Source organism: Ranitomeya imitator, chromosome 1 (assembly GCF_032444005.1).
Source record: "Ranitomeya imitator isolate aRanImi1 chromosome 1, aRanImi1.pri, whole genome shotgun sequence".
NCBI classification, from domain to species: Eukaryota; Metazoa; Chordata; class Amphibia; order Anura; family Dendrobatidae; genus Ranitomeya; species Ranitomeya imitator.
Window position 1 is genome coordinate 298,914,802 of NC_091282.1, and position 26,247 is coordinate 298,941,048.

Here is a 26,247-nt window from a genome sequence, read left to right on the forward strand (position 1 = left end):
GGCAGCAGCGGCTCAGTATTGGGGTATCAGGTGCAGTAATAAGGACACATACGGCAGCAGCTGCTCAGTATTGGGGTATCGGGTAGTAATAGGGTCACATACGGCAGCAGCGGCTCAGTATTGGGGTATCGGGCAGTAATAGGGACACATACGGCAGCAGCGGCTCGGTATTGGGATATCAGGGGCAGTAATAGGGACACATACGGCAGCAGCGGCTCAATATTGGGGTATCAGGTGTAGTAATAGGGACACATACGGCAGCAGCTGCTCAGTATTGGGGTATCGGGCAGTAATAGGGACACATACGGCAGCAGCGGCTCAGTATTGGGGTATCGGGCAGTAATAGGGACACATACGGCAGCAGCGGCTCGGTATTGGGATATCAGGGGCAGTAATAGGGACACATACGGCAGCAGCGGCTCAGTATTGGGGTATCAGGTGTAGTAATAGGGACACATACGGCAGCAGCTGCTCAGTATTGGGGTATCGGGCAGTAATAGGGACACATACGGCAGCAGCGGCTCAGTATTGGGGTATCGGGCAGTAATAGGGACACATACGGCAGCAGCGGCTCAGTATTGGGGTATCGGGCAGTAATAGGGACACATACGGCAGCAGCGGCTCAGTATTGGGGTATCAGGTGTAGTAATAGGGACACATACGGCAGCAGCGGCTCAGTATTGGGGTATCAGGTGTAGTAATAGGGACACATACGGCAGCAGTGGCTCAGTATTGGGGTATCAGGTGTAGTAATAGGGACACATACGGCAGCAGCGGCTCAGTATTGGGGTATCAGGTGTAGTAATAGGGACACATACGGCAGCAGCGGCTCAGTATTGGGGTATCAGGTGTAGTAATAGGGACACATACGGCAGCAGCGGCTCAGTATTGGGGTATCGGGCAGTAATAGGGACACATACGGCAGCAGCGGCTCGGTATTGGGATATCAGGGGCAGTAATAGGGACACATACGGCAGCAGCGGCTCAGTATTGGGGTATCAGGGGCAGTAATAGGGTCATATACGGCAGCAGCAGCTCAGTATCGGGGTATCAGGTGTAGTAATAGGGACACATACGGCAGCAGCGGCTCAGTATTGGGGTATCAGGGGCAGTAATAGGGAGACACATACGGCAGCAGCGGCTCAGTATTGGGGTATCAGGGGCAGTAATAGGGACATACGGCAGCAGCGGCTCAGTATTGGGGTATCAGCAGGGTGAGGAGTTTGTGCAGGTTGGCAATAGATGGTGATGGGGCTGGAATGTGAGAAGTGAAATGTGTCTTTCTTGTAATCTCTGCAGCCGAGTGCTGGGTGGAAGACGTTGTCATGTCTGTCTGGGCCAGATGGAAAAGATGGGGAAAGTGAACGATTCCATCAGAAAGGATGAACGAGGTCAATGGGCCATTGACCGGTCAGCCACTTACCACCGGCCCATGTGGCCAGGTCAGTCATGCACAGGAGCAATATTATGCTGCAGAATACATATTGCACTGCACACATTTAAGTCTATAACGTTTCAGAAATATTTGCAGTAGTTTGAACACAAGTATTTGTTAAAAAGCACTAAAGAAAACTACACTGAGAAATGTTACCACAATCTAAGCAACCAGTGCTATGCGCATGCGAGAGATATTCGTTACCGAATCGAAATGATCCTGACCGTCCCTGTGTGTGAATCGAGGCCGCTCTACTACGCATGCGCATTGTCAGCTTCTACGCAAACTTATTGTTTTACATATATTCCTCCCCTAGCTGTGCGCATGGCCAATGGCAAATTTTCCTACGCATACTCCTTGCTAGATTATTGCACTGCGCATGCTCGGAGAGCCGGGCCCGGCGCAGGAGAAGGCAAAATGATCATGGCGCTGAGTAAAACATTCGGCCAAAAGCCGGTGAAATTTCAGCTGGAAGAAGATGGAGACTTTTACATGATCGGCTCCGAGGTATCATATTAAAAAGATCGGGTCAGACCCTTAAAATACCGCGGAACTAAGCGGCTCAGAACCGGGGCTCAGACAAAGGAGCAAGGAGGGGAGTGCAAACAATGCGAACATGTGGATGTCCGTGGGTTACCTGACCCCCTGGAGAGGAGCATCCGGGAGATGCCAGGGATCTGGGGGAGGCGAGGGGCTAGCTCCCCAATACCTGCCCCACCAGTGCTTATATGGGGGATTACCTCACCAATACTTCTATATGGGGGGATTACCTCACCAATACTTATATATATGGGGGGATTACCTCACCAATACTTCTATATGGGGGGATCACCTCACCAATACTTCTATATGGGGGGATTATCTCACCAATACTTATATATATGGGGGGATTATCTCACCAATACTTCTATATGGGGGGATCACCTCACCAATACTTCTATATGGGGGGATTACCTCACCAATACTTATAGGGGGGGGGGGGGATTACCTCACCAATACTTATATATATTAGGGGGGGATTACCTCACCAATACTTATATATATGGGGGGATTACCTCTCCAATACTTATATATATGGGGAGATTACCTCACCAATACTTATATATCTTTATATATATGGGGGGATTACCTCACCAATATATATACATATATATCATTAACTCCTCACGACTAGTGTGTAGGGTGAGGGGGCGATTACTTCCCCAGGACTAGTAAGTGGGGGTGAGGATTTACCTTCCCGATACTTGTTTGGGGGGGTGGGGGGATTTATCTCCTCGATGCTTGTATGGGGGTGGATTCACCTTCCCAATACTTGTATGGGGTGGTTTGGATTTACCTTCCCGATACTTGTATGGGGGGGAGGATTTACCTTCCCAATACTTGTATGGGGGGGAGGATTTACCTTCCCAATACTTGTATGGGGGGGAGAGGATTTACCTTCCCGATACTTGTATTGGGGGGGGGAGGATTTACCTTACCGATACTTGTATGGGGGGCATTAACCCTCCCGATACTTGTATGAGGGGTGGGGGGGGGGAATTTACCTCCTCGTTGCTTGTATGGGGAAGGGGGATTTACCTTCCCGATGCTTGTATGGGGGGGGGGATTTACCTCCCCGATGCTTGTATGGGGGGGGGGGGATTTACCTCCCCGATGCTTGTATGGGGGGGGGAATTTACCTTCCCGATGCTTGTATGGGGGGGGGGGATTTACCTCCCCGATGCTTGTATGGGGGGGGATTTACCTCCCCGATGCTTGTATGGGGGGGGGGATTTACCTCCCCGATGCTTGTATGGGGGTGGATTTACCTCCCCGATGCTTTTATGGGGGGGGGGGATTTACCTCCCCGATGCTTGTATGGGGGGGGATTTACCTCCCCGATGCTTTTATGGGGGGGGGGATTTACCTCCCCGATGCTTGTATGGGGGGGGGGGATTTACCTCCCCGATGCTTGTATGGGGGGGGATTTACCTCCCCGATGCTTGTATGGGGGGGGGATTTACCTCCCCGATGCTTGTATGGGGGGGGGGGGGATTTACCTCCCCGATGCTTGTATGGGGGGGGGGGATTTACCTCCCCGATGCTTGTATGGGGGGGGATTTACCTCCCCGATGCTTGTATGGGGGGGGGGATTTACCTCCCCGATGCTTGTATGGGGGGGGGGGGATTTACCTCCCCGATGCTTGTATGGGGGGGGGGGGATTTACCTCCCCGATGCTTGTATGGGGGGGGGGGGATTTACCTCCCCGATGCTTGTATGGGGTGGGGATTTACCTCCCCGATGCTTGTATGGGGTGGGGATTTACCTCCCCGATGCTTGTATGGGGGGGGGGATTTACCTCCCCGATGCTTGTATGGGGGGGGATTTACCTCCCCGATGCTTGTATGGGGGGGGGATTTACCTCCCCGATGCTTGTATGGGGGGGGGGGGATTTACCTCCCCGATGCTTGTATGGGGGGGGGGATTTACCTCCCCGATGCTTGTATGGGGGGGGGGGATTTACCTCCCCGATGCTTGTATGGGGGGGGGGGATTTACCTCCCCGATGCTTGTATGGGGGGGGGATTTACCTCCCCGATGCTTGTATGGGGGGGGGGGATTTACCTCCCCGATGCTTGTATGGGGTGGGGATTTACCTCCCCGATGCTTGTATGGGGGGGGGGATTTACCTCCCCGATGCTTGTATGGGGGGGGGATTTACCTCCCCGATGCTTGTATGGGGGGGGGATTTACCTCCCCGATGCTTGTATGGGGGGGGGGGGGATTTACCTCCCCGATGCTTGTATGGGGGGGGGATTTACCTCCCCGATGCTTGTATGGGGGGGGGGGGATTTACCTCCCCGATGCTTGTATGGGGGGGGGGGGGGGAATTTACCTCCCCGATGCTTGTATGGGGGGTGGCGGTGAAATTACTTTTGTGTGGTCACCAGTGATGATTATTTGGGTTTTATGGTTGTTTGGTTTCAGGTGGGGAATTATCTGCGCATGTTTAGAGGTTCACTGTACAAGAGGTACCCCTCCCTGTGGAGACGCCTGGCCACAGTAGAAGAAAGGAAGAAGATTGTCGCTTCTTCACATGGGAAGAAATGTAGGTGCTGCTTCCATGATGTTCCTTGTGCGCCATCTGTTTGCTATTCAGGCAGTCCTCAGATCGTGCCTATGTCGAGCGTTCTAATTCTGATCTGTCAGACTTGTCCAGGGTGCCGATGTGGGGGGACCACATTTTTCCCTTGTCCCTGCAGGTATATTGTTACAGTGTGCTGTGCAGGAGACCTGAACTTATACTGCAGCATGTTATTATACTTTTCAGTAATTTGTCAATAAATAGAAGAGAATTAAGAGAAGTGTGAGCACAAGTCTGCAAATTGCACACGTGAAGTCAAGTCCGTGCCCGCACGGGATCCGGGGTAATCATGTTTGTGGGCATCGCATACTGTCACGACTTCGCAGACTCCTAGATTGACTTCAGACATATGACAACCAGTATGGCACCGTTAGTGGCAGTCATCCAGTCTTATAAGTTAATGAAGTTGTCAATAAATTCACAGAAAACGGCAACTAAGCTGCATTCATCAGTGTTAAGGCAGTGTTGGCATCCGCGCGTGACATTACCAGTGTTTCTAGGGAGTTTGTCTGCGCGCGACATTACCGGGGAGTTTGTCCGCGCTCGACATTACCAGCGTTTCCATTGAGTTTGATGTAACTCGTTCTGTACGTTCCCCTTTCCTCTGTAGATCACGGGTACACGACATTAGCTACTAGTGTCACTCTCTTGAAGGCTTCAGAAGTTGAAGAGATCCTAGACGGGAATGATGAAAAATACAAAGCTGTTTCTATTAGCACCGAGCCTCCGACATATCTCAGGTGAGCATGGTACTAGCGTTGGTGTATTTAGTAAAGTCTAGTGCTACCACCAATATAGTCAAGATTACAGTAAGGCAAATTTCAGACAAGACTTGGACAAGTGTTGGGGATTATTATTGGTCCTGTAACACCTGGACCACAATGTTCTAAAGATCAGAACTTAGGTTAACATAGAATTCTGTGCTGTTCTGAGATGCCCAGGTGTGGACCAGAAATACCATCATGTCTGGTGGATGGGAGTATGGGTGGATGACAAACTCACATTTAGTGGCCAGTGTCAGGCAGCTGCTACAAAGGCAAATAAAATAATTGGATGCATTGAAAGAGACATAGATGCACATGAGGAGAATATAATTTTACCTCTATACAAGTCACTAGTTCGACCACACTTAGAATACTGTGCACAGTTCTGGTCTCCGGTGTATAAGAAAGACATAGCTGAACTAGAGCGGGTGCAGAGAAGAGCGACCAAGGTTATTTGAGGACTCGGGGGTCTGCAATACCAAGATAGGTTATTACACTTTGGGCTATTTACCTTGGAAAAACGAAGGCTAAGGGGTGATCTTATTTTAATGTATAAATATACGAGGGGACAGTACAAAGACCTTTCTGTGTAGTTATATGGCGTCTTTAGTGCTTGCACTGTCTGGTAGTTTCTGTATAATAATAATAATAATAAATGAATGCTGTTTAGGTTCTGTTCACATTTGTGTCCGATTCTCTTTGTGTCAAATTACCTAGGAAGAATAGCAATGCTGCAAACCACACAACCACAGCAGGCACCATTGTGATTGAGTTGGGTTGGTTGGACACCATTTGTACCTGCAGAAACTTGTAGCTTCCATTCTGAATGACCTGGGTGTGATTAGTGCCTATACCGCCTTTATATATTTACCTGCACTTTTATTATTATTAACTCTGGATACAGCATTATCTGCTTTTTCTCCCATGGTTTTTGGACTTGGAGCTTTTATATTTTTATTTCAGGGAACAAAAAGCGAAAAGAAACAGCCAGTGGGTCCCAACACTGCCGAACAGCTCTCACCACTTGGACGCTGTGCCCTGTTCTACTACTATTAATCGAAACCGCTTAGGTCGGGACAAGAAGAGAACCTTCCCGTTGTGGTAAGATGTGTTTTGTATCACTGTGTATCACTCCTCTCATGTAGCATGCCCCCAATAGTACAGGTGGGCATACATGTCAGAAAGATAAGCTGAATTCTAGTTTTGTACGTCATATGTCGGGAAGGGGATAATATAATTCTCTGTAACCATAATCAGAGGTGAGAAATGAGAACATTGTCTGTGCCACTCAGCAATTCTCTTCCCATTATTACTACATAGCGAGACATTTCATGTTTTGTTTTTGTTTCTCTTCCATTCATAGTTTTGATGATCATGATCCAGCAGTGATTCACGAGAACGCTTCCCAGCCAGAGGTGCTAGTCCCGATCCGCCTGGACATGGAGATCGATGGGCAGAAGTTGCGTGATGCGTTTACATGGAACATGAATGGTACTTTTGGCTTCAAATTGAATTTGTTGTTCTTTTGTGAACAGGGATTTGTAAAGTGCCTTTACTAGTAGCCATGCTGGTAGTCCGCCCGAAGGAACACTTCACACGGAAATGTGCATTATTCTGGACAAAATCCTCATTCATCAGCTAGTGGTACTTGGTGGTGAGATTGCAGAGACAGGCACTAATCAGTAGAACTATGGGGCTGCTATTAGCGTTACTCGATTTCATTTAGGATTAATACTGCTTAAAGGAAATCTGTCACCTAATCTGACAGCAGCTTAATTTAAAGACAGAGACCCTGATCCAGCGATTTTCCTGTTATTGGGCTGCTTGCTGTAGTTTTAATAAAATTACTGTTTTTTTTTCAGCAAGAGATTATCACTAGTTACATGGTTAAGTAGGTTTAAAAAAAAATACCAAAAAAAAACACTAGGTCCATCAAGTTCAACCTTTCTCCAACAATTGTACATTTTGTCACTAATTTAAGGGTATGTGCACACGATGCGGATCCGCAGAGTTTCCGCAGCTGCATGTCCGCAGCAGTTTCCCATGAGTTTACATTACAATGTAAACTCATGGGAAACAAAAAACGCTGTGCACATGCTGCGGAAAAAAACGCGCGGAAACGCATCGATTTACATTCCGCAGCATGTCACTTCTTTCTGCGGATTCCACAGCGGTTTTACAGCTGCTCCTATTGAAAACCGCAGTTGTAAAACCGCGGAAAATCCGCGTTAAATCTGCAGCAAAAACGCAGCGTTTTTGCCCTGCAGATTTATCAAATCCACTGCGGAAAAATCCGCAGTGGACAAGAATACGTGTGCACATAGCCTGACTGTAACCCGCAATGTTGTATATCAAGGAAATCGTCCAGCCCTTTTTTAAAAGCTGTTAGTGTCTGCCATTACTACCTCCTTGCGGTAGGGCAATCCACTGTCTGACTGCTCTAGGAACCCTTTCCTGTTTAGCTCCTGGAATCTCCTTTCTTCCACCCGTAATGAGTGCCCCCTAGTCCTCAGTGTATGGACTTTGCAAGGAATAAGCGCCAGTGTTTTGTACTGGCCACACATATTTATACATGTAAATGAGATCTCCTCTGAGGCGTCTTTTTTCTAAGCTAAACAAGCCCAACTTTTCCAACCTTTCATCCTATGAGAGGCCTTCCATCCCTTGTAATAATGTAGTTGCCCCTCTTTGAACTGATTATAACTTCTGAATATCCTTTTTAAAATGTGGAGCCCAAAACTGGATTGCATTCCATATTCTAGATGTGACATCACCAGTGATTTATAAAGGAGTAATAATACGTTGGGATCACAAGATTTTATCTCTGTTTTTATACATCCTAATATCTTATTTGCTTTTGCGACTGCTGCTTGACATTGAGTACTGCTGCTCAGTTTACTTGTAATGAGGATACCCAAGTCCCCGAATATACTCCCACTTAATGTATATCCAGCAATAGGATTACTCCGTCCTAGGTGCATTACTCTACATTTATGAAGAATAAACTTCATTTGCCAAGTGTTTGCCCATTCGCTCATCTTATTCAGATCGTTTTGCAATATTGTAATGTCAAGGTCAGATTTTAATATCCTACATAGTTTGGTGTCGTCAGCAAAGACTGACACTTTACTCTCAATCCCATCCACTAGGTCACTAATAAAGAGGTTAAAAAGAGTCGGTCCTAGCACAGATCCCTGTGGTCCCCACTGCTGACTATATCTCATTTAGCGAATGTACCATTTGTGACAACTCTTTGTTTCTTGTCATTTAGCCAATTCCTTACCCATCTGCATATAGTTTCCCCCAGTCCTTGCTTCTGTAGCTTCAGTATAAGGCTGTTATGTGGAACTGTATCAAATGCCTTTGCAAAGTCCAGATAAATCACATCAGCCGCATTACCTACATCCAGATTTGCACTCACCTCCTCATAGAAACCCTACATGTTAGACACGACTTATTCTTCATGAATCCATGCTGGTTGTCAGTAGTGACGAGCAAGTGTACTCGTTGCTCGGGTTTTCCAGAGCACGCTCAGGTGGTCTCCGAGTATTTGTTAGTGCTCGGAGATTAAGTTTTCATCGCTTCAGCTGCATGATTTGCGGCTACTAGACAGTTTGAACATGTGGGGATTCCCTAGCAACCAGGCAACCCCCACATGTACTCAGGCTGGCTAGTAGCTGTAAATCATTCAGCTGCTGCGATGAAAACGAAATCTCCGAACACTAACATATTCGGAGACCCCCCCCCCCCCCCCCCCGAGCAACGAGTATACTCGCTCATCACTAGTTGTCAGTTTTTATATTATTATCTACAATATATTTCTGTAGATCATCTCTTATAATGCCCTCAAAAATTTTGCACACTACTGATGTCAGGCTTGCCGAACAGTAGTTGCCTGGAGCCACCTTCTTACCTTTCTTAAATATCGGTACCACATGAGCCATTCTCCAATCCTGTGGCACCACCCATGTTACAAAAGAGTCTAAGAATATGAGATACAGTGGTCTGTCAATTATTGAACTCAATTCCCTCAGTATCCGTGGATGAATGCCATCTGGGCCAGGGGATTTGTCAATGTTTAAATTGCTCAGACGTAAATGCACTTCTTTTTGTGTTAAACTAGTGATATCCGGTTGTGAATTTGTATTTTTGCCTTGTTGAATGATCCTTGTAATGGACAGTTCATTGGTGTACATGGATGAAAAGTGCCTGTAATATCTCTGCCTTTATCCTCTGTGATTATCTTATTGTTATTTTAAAGGGGCCGATGCCATCTCTTTTTTTTATTTTTGGTATTGATGGACTTGTAGAGGGCTGGTTGTCTCATGCCATGTTGTCCTGCTCTATCAACCCGCCACACCACTGACTGCCAACTTTATGCCTCTTCCCAATGTACACAGTTGTTGGGCTACTTTCACACTAGCGTCGGTACGGGGCCGTCGCCATGCGTCGGCCCGATGTACCGACGCAAACTGCGAACAAAAAGAACAATGGGGGCAGCGGATGTAGTTTTACAACGCATCCGCTGCCCCATTGTAAGGTCCGGGGAGGAGGGGGCGGAGTTGACGCATAAAAAAAACATTACAAGTCTATGGAGAAAAAATGCATCCCGCGGGCACATTTGCAGGATGTGTTTTTTCTCCAAAACGCATTGCGACGTACAGCAAACAACGCCAGTGTGAAAGTAGCCTTAGGTCAAATGTGGTGACTGATTCTCTTTATCTAAACTTAATATGGGCATACAGGCTATAGAATGCTAAGGGGAGTGACCCCTGTATGTCTTGTATCAGATGACTTGTAGTTGAGAAATCATCGTTTATCGCTATATACAGTACAGACCAAAAGTTTGGACACCTTCTCATTTAAAGATTTTTCTGTATTTTCATGACTATGAAAATTGTACAATCACACTGAAGGCATCAAAACTATGAATTAAGGCTAGTTTCATACTAGCGTTTATCCGGGATGCGGTCTTCCTCCGTGAAGCCCCACCCACTGCCGCGCCTCTTCGTTCAGCTCTGCCTACGGCGGCGTGCACACCCTATCTTTAACATTCGGTACGCAGGCCATGCCGCTGTATGCGGATGCCACTGCATGCATCGTTTTGATGGTGCGGCATCTGCACGAAAATGCAACGGCAGTGGACGGGGCTTCACAGAGGAAGTTCGCAGTCAGGATAAACGCTAGTGTGAAACTACGAAAATCTGCACAACAAAATGATACCAGGGTCCATAGTATGTAGAAAATTGCAAAGCAATTGCAATAACATGTGGTTTTGTTCTATAAGAGTTTTGTATCTAATCTTTAGTGTGAAACTAGCCTAACACATGTGGAATTATATACTTAACAAAAAAAAGTGTGAAACAACTGAAAATATGTCTTATATTCTAGGTTCTTCAAAGTAGTCACCTTTTTGCTTTGATGACTGCTTTGCACACTTTTGGCATTCTCTTGATGAGCTTCAAGAGGTAGTCCCCGGGAATGGTCTTCCAACAATCTTGAAGGATTTCCCAGAGATGCTTAGCACTTGTTGGCCCTTTTGCCTTCACTCTGCGGTCCAGCTCACCCCAAACCATCTCGATTGGGTTCAGGTATGGTGACTGTGGAGGCCAGGTCATCTGGCGTAGCACCCCATCACTCTCCTTCTTGGTCAAATAGCCCTTACACAGCCTGGAGGTGTGTTTGGGGGTCATTGTCCTGTTGAAAAATAAATGATGGTCCAACTAAATGCAAACCGGATGGAATAGCATGCCGCTGCAAGATGCTGTGGTTGCCATGCTGGTTCAGTATGCCTTCAATTTTGAATAAATCCCCAACAGTGTCACCAGCAAAGCACCCCCACACCATCACACCACCTCCTCCATGCTTCACGGTGGGAACCAGGCATGTAGAGTCCATCTGTTCACCTTTTCTGCGTCGCACAAAGACACAGTGGTTGGAACCAAAGATATCAAATTTGGACTCATCAGACCAAAGCACACATTTCAACTGGTCTAATGTCCATTCCTTGCGTTCTTTAGCCCAAACAAGTCTCTTCTGCTTGTTGCCTGTTTTTAGCAGTGGTTTCCTAGCAGCTATTTTACCATGAAGCCCTGCTGCACAAAGTCTCCTCTTAACAGTTGTTGTAGAGATGTGTCTGCTGCTAGAACTCTGTGTGGCATTGACCTGGTCTCTAATCTGAGCTGCTGTTAACCTGCAATTTCTGAGGCTGGTGACTCGGATAAACTTATCCTCAGAAGCAGAGGTGACTCTTGGTCTTCCTTTCCTGGGGCGATCCTCATGTGAGCCAGCTTCTTTGTAGCGCTTGATAGTTATTGCCACTGCACTTAGGGACACTTTCAAAGTTTTCCCAATTTTTCAGACTGACTGACCTTCATTTCTTAAAGTAATGATGGCCACTCGTTTTTCTTTACTTAGCTGCTTTTTTCTTACAATAATACAAATTCTAACAGTCTATTTAGTAGGACTATCAGCTGTGTATCCACCAGACTTCTGCACAACACAACTGATGGTCCCAACCCCATTTATAAGGCAAGAAATGCCACTTATTAAACCTGACAGGGCACACCTGTGAAGTGAAAACCATTCCCGGTGACTACCTCTTGAAGCTCATCAAGAGAATGCCAAGAGTGTGCAAAACAGTCATCAAAGCAAAAGGTGGCTACTTTCAAGAACCTAGAATATAAGACATATTTTCAGTTGTTTCACACTTTTTTGTTAAGTATATAATTCCACATGTGTTAATTCATAGTTTTGATGCCTTCAGTGTGAATGTACAATTTTCATAGTCATGAAAATACAGAAAAATCTTTTAATCAGAAGGTGTGTCCAAACTTTTGGTCTGTACTGTATAATTTCCAGGCTCTGGGGAAGATGGTGCCTGGATGATAACTCTGCCTCTAGAGATTATTGTACATGAAGGAGGAGTTACCAGTTAGACAAGTAACTAACACAGAACAGGAGAAGTGAAATGTCTGTACACACATTTTTTGCTTCTCTCTGAACTCTGCTGTATTGCAACACTATTGCACCCCTGTCTGCTGAAGCTGGGAGGAACCTGCAGGTGTCAGTTAAAGTCACACACAGCTCTGCAATAAGATCATGACAGCAGAGAGTGGCTATTACTAGTGATGAGCGAATATACTTGTTACTCGAGATTTCTCAAGCACGTTCGGGGGTCCTCCGAGATTTAGTTTTTATTGCCGCAGCTGAATGATTTACATGTGTTAGCCAGCATAAGTACGTGTGGGGATTCCCTAGTAACAAGGCAACCCCCATATGTACTTATGCTGGCTAACAGATGTAAATCATTCAGCTGCAGCAATAAAAAACTAAATCTCCGAGCTCGGGAAATCTCGAGTAACGAGTATATTCGCTCATAACTAGCTAATACACATCACACTTGTTAACTCCCCTTCATCTACTATATGATTGTCTAAGGGTCACTTCCGTCTTTCTGTCTGTCTTTCTGTCTGCCCTTCTTTCTGTCACGGATATTCATTGGTCGCGGCCTCTGTCTTGTCAAGGAAATCCAAGTCGCTGATTGGTCGCGTCAAAACAGCCACGACCAATCAGCGACGGGCACAGTCCGGAAGAAAATGGCCGCTCCTTACTCCCCGCAGTCAGTGCCTGTCTCCCGCATACTCCCATCCAGCCACCGCTAACACAGGGTTAATGCCGGCGGTAACGGACCGCGTTATGCCGCGGGTAACGCACTCAGTTACTGCCGCTATTAACCCTGTGTGTCCCCAACTTTTTACTATTGATGCTGCCTATGCGGCATCAATAGTAAAAAAAAATGTAATGTTAACAATAATAAAAAAACAAAAAACCTGCTATACTCACCCTCCGTAGTCCGCCGAGCCGCTCGCGCCTGCCGCCATCTTCCGTTCCCATCAATGCATTGCGAAATTACCCAGAAGACTAGTCGGTCTCGCGAGACCGCTAAGTCTTCTGGGTAATTTCGCAATGCATCGCTGGGAATGGAAGATGGCGGCAGCCGCGCGCCCATCGTCACAGCGCCGTTGCATCCCAGGGGTGAGTATGTAACTATTTTTTATTTTAATTTTTGTTTTTAACAGGGATATGTGCCCACACTGCTAAATACTGCGTGGGCTACATGGCTGCTAAATACTACGTGGGCAGTACTATATACTACATGGCTGCTATATACTACATGGCTGCTATATACTATGTGAGCATTACTATATACTACATGGCTGCTATATACTATGTGAGCAGTACTATATACTACATGGCTGCTATATACTACGTGGACAGTACTATATACTACATGGCTGCTATATAGTACGTGGACAGTACTATATACTACAGAGGTCCCCAACGTTTCTGACCTTGAGAGCCACATTCAGCTCTGAGAGAGGGTCGCGAGCCACATCCAGCCTTGAGAGAGGGTTGCGAGCCACATTCAGCTCTCACCCCCCTCACAATAGTGGCAACCAAAGCCCCCATTACAGGCATAATGGTTAACCAAAGCTTTTCCACAAAAATCACTCCAAAGCAGTATACTAAGATCCAGGGGTTCCCACAATACCCCCATTCAGTGTTCTCCTATAAAGCACTCCCAAGACACTGTCACATCCAGCTTCAAACATGTCCTCTGACAGGTGGTATCATCTTGTCACCAGCTTACCATACTTAAATCATCTCAAAACCCCTAGACCAGTATATGTGCATCCAGATCTGGTCTTCTGTACAGGGCAGCTCACAAAATTCACCATTTTCAGATTTGCTCTTCATACCTGTTTGCTAGAACTGGAGCTAATTCACCAAGCTGACAGACATCCGCTAGCCACAATTCCTGGGACTGCGAGCCACATGTGGCTCCCGAGCTACAGGTTGGGGACCCCTGATATACTACATGGCTGCTATATACTACTTGGACAGTACTATATACTACATGGCTGCTATATACTACGTGGACAGTACTATATACTACATGGCTGCTATATACTACTTGGACAGTACTATATACTACATGGCTGCTATATACTACGTGGACAGTACTATATACTACATGGCTGCTATATACTACGTGGACAGTACTATATACTACATGGCTGCTATATACTACGTGGACAGTACTATATACTATATGGCTGCTATATACTACGTGGACAGTACTAAATACTTCATGGCTGCTATATACTACGTGGGACTGGCCAATATATTACGTGTCTGCTGTATACTACGTGGCTCTGTGCTGTATACTATGTCGCTGTGCAATATACTATGTGGCTGGCAATATACTATGTCACTGGGCAATATACTACGTGGCTTGGCAATATACTGCGTGGACATGCATATTCTAGAATACCCGATGCATTAGAATCGGGCCACCATTTAGTGTATAATAAGCTCTGGAGGAAGAGTATCTTCCAGACACCATCTTCCTCAAAGCCTGGAAGAGGTCATTTATACAAAGTGATTAAAAGATGATTTATCCACAGGAAGGCATCTGATACGAGACATTCCGGACATGACTCTTCTCAGCAGTATAACTATAACTTGTATGCCTATGTTAATAGTTTAGATGTGGTGACATTTCCCTTTTAGATCTGGTGTGGGTGGAGTTATACAGAGCTCAGCATTAGAGAACTGGTAGATGTGCAGCAGATAAAACAGAGATGCTATCAAAATTTGAGCAAGTGACACCCCCGACATCATTCTGTTCTAGACTATTATATAGTAGATAGATAACATCCGTCAGGAAATCCGCTCCCAGCCACTAAGTTCAGTGACTCCCATCCCTCCCTGCATCTCCCCTGGCTCACTCTCCACATTCGATCCCATCACAGAAGAAGTCGTCTCCAAGCTCTCATCTAACTACAATCTTTAATCTCTCCCTCTCCTCTGGCATTTTCCCCTCCTCCTTCAAACACTCTATCATTACTCTATTACTAAAGAAACCCGCCCTCGACCCATCCTGCACAAATAACTACAGACCAGTCTCCAATCTCCCCTTCATCTCTAAACTCTTGGAGCGCCTGGTCTACTCCCGCCTTACCCGTTACCTCTCCACTCATTCTCTCCTAGACCCCTCAGTCCAGTTTCCACCCCCTACATTCGACAGAAACTGCACTCATCAAAGTGACCAATGACCTTCTGACAGCAAAATGCAATGGTGACCACTCTCTGCTCATTCTTCTCAACCTTTCTGCAGCTTTCGACACTGTTGACCACCCTCTCAAACTCTCTAGGCTCGAGTCTCTAGGCATTAGGGACACTGCTCTCTCCTGGTTCTCTTCTAACCTTTCTGACCGCTCCTTCAGTGTTTTGTTTGCTGGCTCCTCTTCCTCTCACTGTTGGGGTACCACAGGGCTCAGTCCTTGGCTCCCTTCTCTTCTCTCTCTACACGGCCCCAATTGGACAGACCATCAGCAGATTTGGCTTTCAGTACCATCTTTACGCTGATGACACACAACTATACACGTCAGCCCCTGACCTTACCCCTGCAGTACTACAGAAAGACACTGACTGTCTGTCCGCAGTCTCCAACATCATGACCGCTCTCCATCTGAAACTCAACCTCTCCAAAACTGAACTTCTCCTGCTCCTGCCGTCTACCAACCTCCCAAAATCAGACATTTGCCTCTTCGTGGGTGGCACCATAATAACACCCCGGCAGCAGGCACGCTGTCTGGGTGTTATGTTTGACTCCAATCTCTCCTTCACATCCCATATACAATCTCTTGCCCGCTCGTGCCGTTTACACCTAGAGAACATCTCTAGAATCCGCCTTTTTCTCACCAAGGAAAAAACAAAAACCTTCACTGTCGCCCTGATCCACTCCCGCCTGGACTAGACTACTGTAACGGTCTATTAATTGGCCTCGACTTTCCCCTCTCCACTCCATCCTTAATGCAGCAGCTAGGGTTGTCCATCTAGCTAATCGGTTTTCAGTCGTGTCCGCTCTTCGCCAGTCATTACACTGGTTGCCCATTCATTACAGGATACAATTCAAAGTACTTGTTCTCACCCACAAAGCTCTTCACAGTGTGGCACCCCCTTACATCTCCTCCCTCATTTCTGTCTATCTGCTTAACCGACCGCTGCGCTCTGCAAATGACTTTCGTCTAACCTCTGCACTAATCCGTACCTCCCACTCCCGACTCCAAGACTTCTCCCGTGCTGCACCAATCCTCTGGAATGCTCTACCCCAAGATATTAGGACCATCCACAATTTGCATAGTTTTAGGCGCTCCCTCAAAACGCATTTGTTCAGAGCGGCCTATCACGTTCCCTAATCAGTCATGTTATGTTTGTGTGTGTGTGTGTAGCCCATTCACCACTTCCATTTACCCTCACCCCCTGAAGATGGCTGGACCATCATTGTAAATACACACCTGTACTTTGTATCTCCCCCACCTCATTGTAATTTGTAAGCTCTCACAAGCAGGGTGGTCTTATTTAATTATTGTATTGTTAACATTGTTACTTGTAACTGTTGTGTTTGAAATTGTTAAACTGTAAAGCGCTGCAGAATATGTTGGCGCTATATAAATAATGTTTATTATTATTATCATCTATGGATTGACATTTTTCCCCATTTCATCTACAGAGAAGTTAATGACCCCAGAAATGTTTGCGGAGATTCTCTGTGATGACCTAGACCTCAACCCTCTTGCCTTTGTCCCAGCTATTGCTTCAGCTATCCGCCAGCAGATAGAGTCTTATCCTACTGACAGCATTCTGGAGGACCAGTCTGACCAGCGAGTCATCATTAAGGTACTGAGAAAGTAGTCTTTGTAACCTCGTAGCAATGGCTTATGTGCATTTTTCGTCTGACTCCATTGCATGTTGCCGCAGTGTGCTGCATGGTTTTCTTTTAGTGTAGTCATATGCCTGCCAGTTGTGTTTGCTTTTTTTCAGACAGTTTGATAATCCATGGACATTTTGTGCAGTTTTCACAGCTGATTTCATTCCTGGATGATGTTTTTGCATGGCACTTCTGGAATATGAGTATTTTCCTAACATCATAAAAGGCTGGCCGTGTGTTTTCCGAAGCTGCATAATGTCTCTGTGTTGAGACTATTGCTGTGTTGGTGAATGAAAGATAGCGGCCTCACTTTGTGGTTTGCTGTTTTTCTCCTTGTGCTCTTCCTCAGCTAAATATCCACGTTGGGAATATTTCCCTGGTTGACCAGTTTGAGTGGGATATGTCCGAAAAAGAGAACTCCCCAGAGAAGTTTGCACTGAAGTTATGTTCCGAGCTTGGTTTGGGTGGCGAGTTCGTTACCACTATTGCATACAGCATCCGTGGGCAGCTCAGCTGGCATCAGAAGACTTATGCATTCAGGTAGGATATGATTTGGGCACAAATGCAGAACCGAATGGTAAGAAAGGAAAGTTTATTATCTTTTTAATTCACTTAGGTGAAATATGCAAAGAAGGCAACATCTTTTTCTCAGAAACATAATCTTATAGGGGAAGCCCCAGAATCAGTATCACCTATCTACACTGTGTGATAAATAGAGTAACCATAAACCACAAAGTAAAAATCAAATACATTTTATTTATACATCTTCATAAAATATCCAATACATACTGCCACTTACCCATGTCATTTGTAACTTGGAGTGCCCCACGCAACCACGACGCTTGTTTCGCCACCGCTTTTTCAAGGGGAGGTGTTGAGAAAGCCATGGCGAAACGCGCGTCGGGGTTGCGAGGGGCACTCCAAGTTACAAATGACATGGGTAAGTGGCAGTCTGTATCTCTGTGACATGTTACCTTGCGGGAATTATGCAGCAATACACAGCATTTGATTACACAAGTAATTTCTTCTGACACTTTTTTTTTCATGCACAAAGCACTTTCTCCACACTCATCCAGTTAGACTTATAGAGTAGATTCTGTACATATCGATCCACACTGGGTGGACTTTTTCTTTTACCCTGTCTAGAATTACGGTCTGCCCCTCCGTTTTTTGGTTGTTCCTCCTTACTACTTGTATGACCTCTATAATATATGTATTGGATATTTCTCCCTCGCCTCATTTGGGGACACAGGACCATGGTTCATACTCAAGCTTCGGCCGAAGCGGGGCTGGGCAGAAGAATTCTGCGGGATGCGGTGGCGCACGTCTAGGCAGTTGTTTTATGATGTATAAATAACATTTATTTGCTTTTTACTTTGTGGTTTATGGTTGCTCCATTTCTTCCTTTTGCTTGGGGCTATTTGGAGTACTCCACACGTGCACTCTTGGTTCACTATGGGGGAATCATACTGTATGTGAGTTGGTTCCTGGCCTACTTAAACTAACGATGTGGTCTTTGAGTATTGGATTCATATGCGTGATAAATGTCTGATCACCAGTCGCTAGAGTGGAGGTCTCGAGCATCCCGTTCCTGATCACTGCATTACTAGTGTGGAGCAACTTGAATACAAGTGGTGGTCTCGTACGTGAACTGTCTTACTGTTCATGGTGGCTCTGTGGTTATCACTGTTACTATTTGGCGCTGGGTTCAAATCCCACCAAGGACAAAATCTGCAAGGAGTTTGTACGTTCTCTTCTTGCTTGTGTGAGTTTCTTCCAGGTTCTCTGGCTTTGTCTCACTCGGAATTTAGGTTGTGAGCCCCAACGGGGACAGTAATGCTGATGTCTGTAAAGCGCTGTGGAGTTATTGGTGCTATATAAGTGGTTAAAATAGCAAAATAATATTCAGTGTTTTTGGCATCACAAACAGCCAAGCGCTGTACAAGTCTTATCTGTCAGTCCATTAGACCTTGAATGGATCGGCACCAGAAATGATCAACTGCTGCTCCAATCTCTTGGTCATTGTGGTAGCACTGTGTAGAGGAACAAACAGGCACAGGACCCCCTCGTCCTTATGACCTAAAGATCCAGTGGTGGGCCTACAAACAATTTATACATTTTTCACCTATAATGTGGCATGACGCCTTGTGGTACGTTGCGAAACAGTAATAATTTACTATTGCATTGTCAAAGAAGGTGCAGGGGTCTTGCACTGTTTTTGCCTTTTAGTGTTTCAATTAGACATGGCATTGGGAATCTCAGTAATAGGACCTCAAGTCATGATTTTTGCAGAGTAACTATTCAATTGTCTCTCCAGAAATTCATCTTTTATTTTACCTGTGAGTTCAGATATTGAGTGCTTTTTTTTCAATAGATCCACATTATTATTATTTATTATTATAGTGCCATTTATTACTTGGTGGTTACATGTGAACAAGTAACTAATTTCCTCATGGAATCCGCTCCAAACTAGGAATTCTTCAATCAGAAAGCTACACTTGGAAAAAAAACTTTTCCGTAACACATTAGGAAATAAAAGACTCTCCAAAAGAAGGAGCGTTTCCTGAAGCCGTTTTCACTAGAAAACTCATTGTTTTTTACCAACTAAAAAAACTCTACTAGCAAGCAAAATGCTTATCATTCAGATGAAATGTATCTTTTTATTTTTTCATTCTTAAAAGATTTTCGTTCTCGGCAGCACATCATCTTAAACAGGACCTGGGCTGCTGAGAAAAATGGCAGTCTGTGCACAGGACGATCTGTTACAGACCGCTCAGTGTGTATCTGAAGAGGGGTCTGCCTGTCTAAAAGCCGTACTAAAGGACCACCGATCTCACCAAGCAAGTAGCCGAATGGCGGCCATTAAGCAGGGCTGTGGAGTTGGAGCCCATTTTGGTGGAGTCGGTGTCATGGAAATCTCGGAGTCGGAGGTTTGGATTCCTGACTCCACAGCCCTGCCATTTAGTGCCGCACGTTTGGTGTAAAGCCAGGTTTAGGATTCTGCACTAAAACTCCTATAAAGCTGCTGTATGTTGGAGCAGTAATCTTAAACGGGCCAAGTCATGAGTGCGCAGACAATCTTTTGCTGATCATGCAGAATGTGTATATTTTTACAGCGTCCTTTCAGCACCCGCGGTCTGTTTGCAGATAACGCAGTGATTGTGGGCAGCCCATGTGTTGTACTGTTTGCATATTCTGTAGATGGGAAACAATGTTTTTCATGTCACTGTCAACTAGGAATGTAAATTAACAAGCTTATTTTTTCACTAAACCCCACACAAAACAGTTCTCTTGGGTCCTTTCCAGACGAAATTAGTAATAAAATATAACCCCTTAATGGTTGATTTCCCATTTTTCTACTTTTGCATTTTCTTTCCATTCATCCAAAAGCTAATAACTTTTTTTTTAAAATAGCAATGAGAACTTTTTGTGGGACAAGTTGTAGCTTTGAATTACAACGTTGATTTTTACCATATTGTGCATTGGAAAAAGTGGAAATTTCCACATGAGCTGAAATGGTGAAAGAAACAATGCAAGTCTGCCATAGTTTTGTTTTTATGGCATTCACTGAGCAGTAAAATGCCAAGGTGACCTGATTCTTCAGGTCTGTACAATTGCGGAAATGCCTAACTTTTATAAGTCCCTGTTTTATATTTTAGCAGTTCAAAAAATTCAATACTTTGCAAAAAAAAAAAAATGGTTTGTGTCAATGTCATTCAAGGCACTTTTTAAATATGAACCAAATACACCAGGTTTTTCCAATATGAGATAATGCCAGTACCTGTAAGCCCTCATATACAGCAATCTAATATGCTGTGTATATGCCCGGATCCGAACTTTTATTATACTCGCCTACCGGGCGGTCCGGGCAGATGGGCATTGCTGCTCTTGCTTCAGCGCCTCTCTTCTTATGATCGCCGTGCTCCTGCACTGCTTCGGGTGGATGACGTGTCCTACATCATCCAGTGCCCAGCATCGCTCTCCTATGCTGGCGTACTTCTCTGTGCCCTGTCGAGTGCAGTGCGTAGGCGCAGAAAATGGCCAAAGATCGCCTGCGCATTCACACTTCAGTACAGAAGTACGTCTGCACAGGATCACGATTGGGGGACACTGCATGGATGATGTAGGACACAAAGCGGTGCAGGAAGACGGTGATCACAAGAAGAGGAGGCGCTAAAGCAAGAACAGCAACGCCCATCGGCCCTGACCGCCCTGTAGGCGAGTACAATAAAAGTTTGCCCAGTGGTCTGGATGTTTGAAACAATAAAAACACTCGGGCCATGTCGCCTGCTAGCACTCACCTAGATCCAGCTGCAGAAGTGACTGGAGTAGTGCGTCATCTGATGTTTTATGATGGCAACAGGTGGAGCTGTTACATCACCACTTCCCATCTTAGCGCAAACCATGGGACAACCCGCGCTGGATTCACGTGGCTTCAGGTCGGTATGACAGTGTGACTGAGTTTGTGTGTGTGTTTGTTTTTAACATATTGAGTCTTATGGGAAAATTAAAATTTTGTCTGGGTGACCCCTTTAAGATATATTTACTCGGCATTATTTTTTCGAGTGATTATCGAAATGCACGTTTCCCTATAATCACGTACTAAGAGCAACCTGTCGATCACCCAATCCTCGTTCATAGAGTGAAATGCATTTTTGACTGGCTTGAAGCTCATTGTTCTCAGCAGCACATCGTCCTGTATAAATATGTGCTGCCGAGGACAATGACAGTCGCTGTAAACAGAACGATCTATTGCTGATTGTTCTGTGTGTATCGTCAAGTGTTATGTCAGTGTAAAGTGGCAAACGTGGCCGATCACCGGTCATTTAACCTCACGGATCGGCTGGTGTAAACCCGGCCTTAATTTGAAGTTGTTTCCTTATTTTGTTGTTATATTAAACAGTTGGCCATAAAGCATTGTTTTATACGTAAATCGATGTGTAATAGGAGTTAATAAATGTTACACCCAACTAGGTAGCTGTGGTCGTCATTTTGTGAAGTTTGATCTGATTTTAGAACTGCAGGTAAACCTGTGCTGGGTTTTGGCAGGTCCTTACACGACAAGCGCACGTTCTACCTATTGTCCCCCCTTATTTCCCTATAGATTGTAAGCTTGTGAGCAGGGCCCTCACTCCTCCTGCTGTAATGTGTTACTTTGCATTGTCTTTGTCTGTACATGTCCGTACTTTAATTGTAAAGTGCTGCGGAATATATTAGTGCTATATAAATAAAATTATTATTTGTCTCCTAACATTTTAACATTCTTATTTCAGTGAAAACCCCTTACCAACAGTGGAGATCGCAATCCGCAATACAGGTGATGCAGACCAATGGTGTCCTCTTCTGGAGACCCTTACAGATGCAGAAATGGAAAAGAAGATCCGTGACCAGGACAGGAACACCAGGTGCCACCGTCGTTTCATACGCTTTTCCTTCCGGGCTTCTCGCCGGGGTAGAATATAGCCAACAATGTGGCACTTCCTGGGAGCGTCCACAAGGAAGACTTTTCCGCTTTTGCGCACCAGCCTATGAAGTGATGTGTGTATCCGTGTCTGTGCTGTCGTGCTTCAGCCAGTGGAGCTGCTCTTTTAATCATTATCGCACTTTGCAAGTGACGTGTTGGTATTTCATATGACTTTAGCTGGTGGGATTGGACATTTCTCCCAGTGCTCGCCATTAGCTTAGTAGCACCATCTGTGCCCAACTCCCCTTAGAAAAGTGATTCTGTTTAACCCCTAAACATGGTACTCGGCCTTGAGGCTTAATGCACTTAGAATTGATTTCCACCTTCAAGCATCTTTGTCTCACATTGAGATAGTCAATCGCCAACTTGCCTCCTAATTTTTAATTATTTTTTTCCCCTCCTTTATCAGAACCTACTATATATAGGATATTGCTGGTTCCTGTAGCAGGAGCACCTCTGAGTGCCCACAGCAGAAGCCTTCATGTTCTTTTGTATCTCGTATCTGTTGATCAGGCTTTAGTGTTCTTTAGCATCGATGGATTATACTTAAAACTGGTGCCAAAAATCTGCTTGTGAAATGTCGTTATAGATATAGCTTTGCTGCTTGAAACGCTTAACCATAATCCTTTAACTTTTGCCAGTCCCTGTAGTGTATACGTCTACTGGTGCATGCTGGGTTACTGGAACATGAATCGCCACTGGTTATATTATGGTGGTGCCTTTATCAAGTACTTATGTGCAGTATTAATACTTGTATTTTTACTTTCCGTGTATCTAGTGTAGTGACAGTATTAATGTTCCTGTTTTTATTTCTGGAAGGTGAGGCGCTATGTTTCAGATTAAATGGCTCACGCTGGTTGGAGAGCCTCTTTGGGCATAGGTTGGAATTTATTACGGTACACATGGACGGATGGTTTTCTCTGAGGTTGAGTCCCCTGATTTTTCTTGTTGAGGAGGTCGATCATGCTTAAAGAGCTGTGACTGAGGGAATTCATGGCTGATATCTGCATAGTTAGGCATTGCAGTACCCTTGTAGTCCATTGGCTTGAGGACAATCTGTGGTACAACCTGGAATGACTTGGGTAACCCACTTGCTGGCTTTATCATCCTCTAACACTTTTAAGCCCCTAATTTTAGCTGTTAGTTTACTAACTGAGGACATCTGGATGATATCGTTTCCCGCCCCGGTGCTTGTAGGCACAAGTCTTTTGGTTCCATATCTGTGTTTTTGTGCAATACATTCTTATATAAACTAGAACACGTGCCTTTATAGAGAGTGTATCTGCTTCTGGTTGGTTGCCACCATAATTGTGGCTGTAACATCTGTTGGGTAGGACAAGTTCCATGGAAATATGGCAGAGAAGCCTGTGAATGTACTAACCCTTAATGTACTAACACTTCAGTTGCTACGTTAATGCCTTACCTGCCCTGGGCAAGGAGAGCTTTCAGTTTGGCACTTATCTACTAGAACTAAGAGAAACTAATTTTAGGGTCTGCTTTGCCCCCTATTGTTGTATAGATTATTTCATTTTTTATTTTATTTTTTTTTTTACTTTTAATTTTAGCTATCAGCACATATTGTAATTTGCCATACCGGTAAAACACACAACCATATCGGAGTCAATGGGACTGACTCAACTTTAGCAAAAGCTGACATTTATATAAATATTAGAACGGATTTATCGAACAGAAGGCTTATTTTCCATCCCCGATATATACAATCTGCAGATATCATTTTTCACATAGTTTCTCCAGTTAGGCTGAGCGCTTACAGACATGTAATTCCCCATCAACTTGATCTAACCCAGAATGACCTTACGAGTTTGGAACATTTGGCCACAGGCATGTAGACATGTCTGCAGTTGGCATTTCACGTTTTGAAGTGATGCCCTTGTATTATTTTATGCATAGCTCTTGCTGCATTTTTTTCTTATGGTCCGACTCTGGGCAACAAAGCTCTTTAGCAGATGAAGGATCATTTCGGGATGCAGGATTTGGTTTATTTTGAAAGAGTATCTGGAAGGGTATTAGAAGTAGTTGCGCTAGAAGATGGTTTTCAAGTGGCCAGTGTGAAACTAAAATCCCCCATGAACATTACCTGATCCTCTGCCTTAGTGTTAAGAATACACCTACAACCTCCTTAACATTTATCTTGCCCCTCTTCTCTTTTCCTCCCTATAGGCGTATGAGACGTCTTGCCAACACTGCACCGGCCTGGTAAACAGTCCCCTCCCGATGAAACTCGCGGTTCACATCCTGGAGATGGAACCTCGCCCCATAAATAAACAAAAAGCCATTAAAAAAAAAAAGAGAAAAATGTAAAAAAAAAAATTAAGACTAAAGAGCTGTGGAGGAGGGAGGGTCTCCTTAGCACCTCTTGAGCCCAAATCAGAAGGTGCAGGGAACCCACACATTCCACTTTGAAAGCAGCTGGATGCTGCCTAGTTTGACTCCCTCAGCCTTTCCTTCCATGTACAGAGTGTGAAGCTTTAGTGCTACCTGACTACCGGAAGACCTGAGACAGATGTCCCAAGCCCTCCTTTATACCTGTGTACGTGATACCTAAAGCTATTTTGTGTTCTATTTTTAATTTGTATAGGTGCGTCACGCACTTGTAGAGAACTTTTTAAATAAACATAATGCTGAATATTTTGCATTGAGGATTTTGCCTTTTTTATTGTCTCCCCACTCCCCCTGCCTATTTATGTTCCATGTGGGCAAGTCTGCTCTGGATAAAGTCTGAAGTTTGTTTACAGATATAATCTGTGCCTCATCCAATTATTACAGGATCAATGTTCTGTTAAGGATATGGTGTATTTTGTCAGCCAATAAATATTATTTTGGAAAGATCATTTCAGAAACAAATTGTAATAGCTGACCCTACTTGTCCATAAAAGAAGTGCTTCTAAAAAACTTTAATCCTCTTAATATATTGCAGTCGTCATATGTCACTGTGTACTTACTATTGCTAATTTTGCCTTTCTACACAACAGTTCTTCTCTTTTCCTTTAGGTCAATGAAATCATGTTAATAAAAACTGACTAGCTAAATTGTTCAAAGCAAAATGTAGAAACAGGAAGTCTCTTCCCTAAATGAGTCATCACTGCAAAAGTCCTTGGCAAGAGGGAGTAGCTGCTATGCTCAGTCAGTAGTTGAAGATCGGGATAACTCATGCAGGGATAAGAGACTTCCTGTTTCTATACGGAGCAGAGAAAAGAAAATTACGAAGCGCTCTTCCCATCAAAATTTGTATCCTCTTAATACATTGCAGTCATATTATATAGCCTTGTGTACTTACAATTGCCCATTTTGCCTTTCTACCCAGCTAATACTTCTCTTTTTTCTATTTGGTCTATGATATCACATGATTAAAAACTGACTAACTGAAACCTTCTAAGCTCTATGTAGAATCAGGAGCTCAATTTTCCCTGTATGAGCCATAATTCACTGAAACAGTCTCAGGTGGGGGGTCAGAGGTAGCAGCTGGAACAGGACTTAAAGAGGGGAATGATTTTTGCGAGGACACGACTTCCTGTTTCTGCATAGAGCAGAGAAAAGAGAAGAATTTATTGGGTAGGAAGGCAAAATGAGCAATTGTTAGTACACATCGCTATGTAATATGATGACTGCAATAAAATAGAGGATAAAAACTTTGGGAGGGCTTCTTTAAAACTGATTCAC

The 26,247-nt window shown here is 44.7% G+C and overlaps 1 protein-coding gene across 1 annotated transcript; it reads left to right on the forward strand.

Annotated features, from left to right (window-relative positions):
* Positions 1 to 1,803: 1,803 nt before the first annotated feature.
* Positions 1,804 to 25,227, forward strand: SMARCB1 (SWI/SNF related BAF chromatin remodeling complex subunit B1). The gene is made up of 9 exons (XM_069757067.1): positions 1,804 to 1,942; positions 4,403 to 4,523; positions 5,170 to 5,299; positions 6,287 to 6,424; positions 6,687 to 6,814; positions 16,905 to 17,071; positions 17,452 to 17,642; positions 22,376 to 22,507; positions 24,748 to 25,227. Exons 1-9 carry the CDS (start codon positions 1,853 to 1,855, stop codon positions 24,785 to 24,787), a joined length of 1,137 nt encoding a protein of 378 aa, XP_069613168.1. The 5' UTR covers positions 1,804 to 1,852; the 3' UTR covers positions 24,788 to 25,227.
* Positions 25,228 to 26,247: the final 1,020 nt, after the last annotated feature.

Bases quoted from the DNA above. Each gene is read 5' to 3' on its own strand.
- SMARCB1 (XM_069757067.1), top strand. From the start codon at position 1,853: ATGATCATGGCGCTGAGTAAAACATTCGGCCAAAAGCCGGTGAAATTT. The intron at 1,943-4,402 runs GTATCATATTAA...GTTTGGTTTCAG, and splicing joins TTTACATGATCGGCTCCGAG to GTGGGGAATTATCTGCGCAT. The intron at 5,300-6,286 runs GTGAGCATGGTA...TTTTTATTTCAG, and splicing joins GAGCCTCCGACATATCTCAG to GGAACAAAAAGCGAAAAGAA.